Source organism: Candida tropicalis, assembly GCF_000006335.3.
Source record: "Candida tropicalis MYA-3404 genomic scaffold supercont3.22, whole genome shotgun sequence".
NCBI classification, from domain to species: domain Eukaryota; kingdom Fungi; phylum Ascomycota; class Pichiomycetes; order Serinales; family Debaryomycetaceae; genus Candida; species Candida tropicalis.
The window spans coordinates 1-5,408 of NW_003020052.1; the positions used below are offsets into that span (position 1 = coordinate 1).

Here is a 5,408-nt window from a genome sequence, read left to right on the forward strand (position 1 = left end):
TTTCGTTTCTATTAAATCCTGAATTTTCATCTAAAAATGGAGCCGATACAATAATTATGGATTCAAATAAAGTTGAAAATAATTCTAAATTATTTTCTAATTCATTTTCAAAATATTTTTGAATATTATTAAATTCATCAGGATTATTACATAATAATGATAATGATATAATATAATCTGATTGATCTTCAACTATTGAAAGTATTGTTTCTAAAAATTGTTCAAAATTTCGATCTCTTCCATATGGACTACTATTTCCAATAACTGACATGATTAAAATAGTTTGTTTACCAGGAAAATAATTAACTGAACTATCTTCAACTATCCCATCATCACGATTCATTGATTTATAAGTAGATGTGAATTTTTCATTCGTTGAAGTATAAGTCACTTTAGTGAAGTCAAAATCATAATCAATAAATGTTAATTTCTTAAATTTTGGTACATATTTAGCAGCTTTCCCATTAGTATTGGATGAAATTAGAATTTGCTGTTTTAGAACTGATGAATTGTTTGAATTTGATAAACTATTAAACAGAATTGAACTTGAATAATGAACAAATCCGATAATTGATAATATTACAAGTATTGGTAAGAATATGTGTTTTCTCCTCTTGAATTCCGTCAACATTATCTAATAATATTAATAAAGGAAATGAGTATGTGCAAATTAGAAAAAGTTGTTGATAACTATTCGGTGCTATTTCAATATCTGGAAAATTACGATAAATCCGAAATGAAAAATTATTTCTCGGAAAATCAAAAATACAAAAATTAGAAAATAAAGGGGGAACGTCAGAAAATGAAGTACCAATGGACAGTTGGTTGATTGGTTAGTTGGTCGGTAGAAGTAGTTGATGGTTGGCTTACGTGGTCTTTTTATATCAAAAAAAAAAGAACATCGTACTTTACAGGTATATAAATAGAATTCAAAACAATATTAAGCCTCGTATTGGTATAAATAATTTTTACCCATAACCCCCGAATTCCCTTTTACTGTTCATCTTCAAGCGATAAGCAAACAAGTTAGAATGAGCCAATTCAACCATGGTACTGCTCATTGTATTGTTATGTGTGAGTCGGCTGAGGTTCGTATCTGTAATAGTATAATAATGAACTCACTGTGTGTGTGCCAACCCACGTGTGGTCTAATATTGCTTAATAATAATATCAACACCAACTTCTCATAACGGTGGTGGTGATTTTTCATTGTTTAGGAAGACAGTAAATGGTCGTGTGAGACCCAACAATAATATACAGCGTCTACAACTCAAAGTTTTGAATATCCACTCTGTCTATTATCCCGTATGGTTGTTGTGGAGGTGGAGAGCATTTAAACTGTACATTAGTTGGGTATTTCATTCATTAGTCGTGTGACAATGTTCAATATCAACAGCAATAGATACAGTACTATCCGATAAGCGATCCATAGTATCTGTAGAATCATTTCAAATATAGGTGCTATCTGAAATGAACACTATCACTATTAGTATCACTTAGAAGAACTTATACTAATCTCTTAGGAATAATATCAAACTCAATACTATGTTTCACAAAAAGGTCGTGTACTTTGTCGCGGTTGTATATTCTCTCGCAGTAGCGATTTGCAATATGTTAACAAACCAATAATAAAAATAATAAGGCCAGCGGACAACTGTGTTTGACAAAAAAAAAAATCAATATTAAATTTCGCACTCTTTGTTGTCAGGTGCACGAATGCAAACAAAAAAATCTTTTTTCGGAGATCTCATGAAAGTGTAGTCCGCATGACTCGGTCCCAAACTTATACTAAATTTGTTTTGGCACGACATAATTTGAAAAATAAAAACTAATGCAATACAAGAAACAACTGCTATTCTAATATTTAAAACCTAATATACTACTATTGGAATATCACTACATTAGATTCAACTAGAATATTTTATATTTTTCTATAAAAGTAAGTATTGAAATATACGCTTCATAACATCGGAACGTACACATTTTTCTTCCTAACTAAATCAAAAAATGAGATTTGGTACACACACGAAAACATTGGATTGTTTACATTTCATTTTTCTCCATGCACTACCTTTGTTTACAAGAGAGGTGCTCACTGCAATTTGTGCGAAATTTAATATTGAATTTTTTTTTTTGTCAAACACAGTTGTCCGCTGGCTGTAATAACAACAACAAACTCTTCCGCCAACTGATTATTCCTTTATAAATTTACTTTCCAAAGGTTCACATCAAGTGAGAACATTTTCCAAAATTGTTAATAGATATATTCACCAATCAACAAGACGCGTTACTGAATGGTTAGATTTAAGGAGTTACCAGATGAAGTTGTTGAACTTATCATCAGTTATATTCCAAATACAGAATTAGAAAGACTTTTCGAACTACCGATTATTGGTAAGCATGCTTTGAGAACATTTTATTCTGCTATATCTATTTTTGATAATTATAGTCTTGCAAAACCATTGTGGGTGACCTCCATGGTAAAAGCTCTGTATTTAGGTTACGATGAATTACCACATGTGTCAGTTGCTGAGTATTTGGAGTTGAGAAAGTCAAATGCTTGTATATCTCCTAAGCTGTTGGTGTTTCGCAGAGAAAAAGAACTTCTTAAAATTGCAAAGTCATTTCCAACTTTGTTAAAAAACACAAAAATCACACTTGGTTTAGAATTATCAGAGTATTTTGATTTAGAACACTTTATTGAAGAATACCACAAATCACCCTTTGTTGTCCATCGTATGAATTTAACGGTGTGCGGGTCCGAAAAAGACTTCTTGCCCACACAGTTGACTAGAAATGTATCATCATTATTTTTTTTTCAGACAGGAAAACATCACCGAATAAGTATTGCAGATTATTTTCAGAATTTAACATTATTGCGAACTCTGGTCAAATTTAGAGAAATTGATCTTTATACTATTCCTAGAACTATTGAAACATTATCTTGCTGTTTTCAATGTGAAAATGTTGATGAGGTAGAATTGGATTTTCCCAAAGGTCTACTTCATTTGGACCTTACAGTAGATGATGAAAGACAGGTTGGTCAAGAAAACATCAATTGCTATGATATTACTCATTTGACTAATCTTAAACATTTGTCACTTAAATGTGGTCTACATACCGGATATTCGCTTAGTCTGTGGATGGTACCATGCTCCATTAAATCGCTTAGTATCGACTGGCCAACTTTAATTCACGGTGACATTTCCAGCTCATGTCCTCAATTAATCAAATTGTGCATTGCAAGGGTTCAGAATAATACAACCCAGAATTGGCTGGATATTTTGTCTCTTCCTAAAACATTAGAGATATTAGAAATTCCAGAAACCTTTCTTTATCGTCATGAAGATTTATCCAAAAAAGAAATGCAACAATTGCCAATTGGTCTTAAATCGTTGCAAACTAGACAAATCTGGAAAACTGACACACTGATGGTTGTTGATTTTACAGTGAGTGATTTTTGCCAACTTCAAGAATTATGTCTTTATCTCACGAAACCATTGTCCATTCTGGATATTCCTACTACTTTATCAACACTAACTATGAATAGTTTGTCAAAATTTGATTTTAATGAGTTGACTAAATTGCACAACCTTAACGAACTAAATATTAGATATGATTTGTCAAAAACCGGGTTTTCATTCAACCTTCCAAATTCTCTAAGGACTTTATCTTTAAACGGTTGTGGACTATCCAAGATCAATATTACTAGCCCAGGAGTTATACACTTGCACTTGGCTGGGAATAATTTTAAATCCATTGGAGAGGATAATTTTTGTTATTCCAAATACAGTTAGAGAGTTGCTGCTTGAAAATAATGCCACTTCAAAAGTTACCAAAATCGATTCAAAGAATTTGGAAATTTTAAAATTAGATAGTAACAAGTTAAAAACAGTCTGTGGTCTTCCCAAAAATCTCAAAAAATTGTCACTTAGTCATAATCAATTAGGAATATCCAAAGAACCATTGGTTTTCCCCAAAGAATTAGAGCATTTGGTTTTATCTGCAAATAAAATCGATATGGAATGGTTAATCCTGCTGAATTTATTGGAATGTACAAAGTTGAAATCTTTGTTCCTTGTGCATAATAACTTACTTTCTTTTGATACTGCTTGTTTACCAAAATCTTTAACGATATTAAATTTATCCTCCAATAAAATTAAAACTTTGGTGGGTGATTTTTCAAGCACAAATATTGAAAAATTATACTTGCAACATAATGATTTAAGGAATTCATTTTCCAATAGATGGGAACAAAGGGTGTTCTTTGGGCCATCTATTAAATTTGTGGATGTCATTTGTAATCATTTACTGAAATACGACGTGGCAGGAATATTAGATGACTTGTCTAACAAACCACAATTTGATATCCTTAATGTTGAGCAATCGTTATGTGTTGATTTGCCGGATCCATATAAAGAGCAAGCAAGAAAAGTTCGCAAGTTGAATCATTAACACAGTTTATATATTTATAGTAGAGTAGCAAATACATGATTTATAGCTTAGTCACCGTTGAATCAAACCTAGGAATGTCAGATATTTGAGTTGCCATTAAACGAACTTATGTCACGTGATTTCGCTGTCCGTGTTCACACGACCTCGCTTCAATATTTTATTTTTTTTTTTTTGTTTGTTTGTCGATTGTTTTGTTACCACGATTCAATATTCCAGTGGTTCCACCATTAACAATTCCTATTACGACACACTCTGCAGGGCATACAATGTTTGATTTACAACCAAATGAAGCCAAATTGATGGCTACTTATGGTTTGACAACCATGAGACCAAATAGTCTTAAAGATATAAATTATCATGAATTTAAGACTCCACCTGATGAAGTATCTGATTTAAGTACCGAACAACAATACAACATGTTGTTAGATTTAATTGAATCTGAACAAAAAGTGGTTGATAGTAGAAGAACTTCACAAGGAGAAGAAAGTATATTAATGGAATTGATTTCTCAACATAAAGATAATCAAAATTTAAATCAATCATATTCAAGAATGGAACGTCAAGTTCATGGACAAAGTGAAAATTTAAGAATGGCAATTGAATCAAATTTCATTCATTTTATAAATACAAAACTGAAAATTGATGATTCATTAATTGATTTTATGAGACTGAAAACTAAAGCACAACAAGATCGATCAAATTCGAGAGTTTTTAATCCACAACGACGTAATATGGTATCAACAAATTCAAATGGTAAAGAAGATTTAACCTCTGAATTGGAAGAAAATATTAGTAATTTAATGAATAGTACTTCAGCACTGATTCAACCTATTAATGAAAGTAAACATAAAGAAGATAAAGTTTTAAAAATGACGGAATTTATTAAAGCTAATCAACATTTTTTTGATTTACCTAAAAATTTAGTTCATTCATTGTCTATTAGTGATAATGAT

At 31.1% G+C, this 5,408-nt stretch overlaps 4 protein-coding genes across 4 annotated transcripts; 3 read left to right on the plus strand and 1 right to left on the minus strand. All coding sequences in view use genetic code 12, as the record gives it.

Annotated features, from left to right (window-relative positions):
- Positions 1 to 631, minus strand: CTRG_06254 (uncharacterized protein; the record flags this gene model as incomplete). Its single annotated transcript, XM_002547776.2, has 1 exon — positions 1 to 631. A coding segment is annotated over one exon (631 nt), but the record flags the coding sequence as incomplete, so codon positions are not given.
- Positions 632 to 2,294: 1,663 nt separating this feature from the next.
- On the plus strand, positions 2,295 to 3,797 carry CTRG_06255 (uncharacterized protein; the record flags this gene model as incomplete). Its single annotated transcript, XM_002547777.1, has 1 exon — positions 2,295 to 3,797. The coding sequence occupies one exon, from the start codon at positions 2,295 to 2,297 to the stop codon at positions 3,795 to 3,797; it is 1,503 nt and encodes a 500-aa protein (XP_002547823.1).
- Positions 3,798 to 4,020: 223 nt separating this feature from the next.
- CTRG_06256 (leucine-rich repeat domain-containing protein) lies at positions 4,021 to 4,455 on the plus strand (the record flags this gene model as incomplete). The annotated part of the gene is made up of 1 exon (XM_002547778.1): positions 4,021 to 4,455. The coding sequence occupies one exon, from the start codon at positions 4,021 to 4,023 to the stop codon at positions 4,453 to 4,455; it is 435 nt and encodes a 144-aa protein (XP_002547824.1).
- A 266-nt stretch (positions 4,456 to 4,721) lies between these two features.
- Positions 4,722 to 5,408, plus strand: CTRG_06257 (uncharacterized protein; the record flags this gene model as incomplete). The annotated part of the gene is made up of 1 exon (XM_002547779.1): positions 4,722 to 5,408. A coding segment is annotated over one exon (687 nt), but the record flags the coding sequence as incomplete, so codon positions are not given.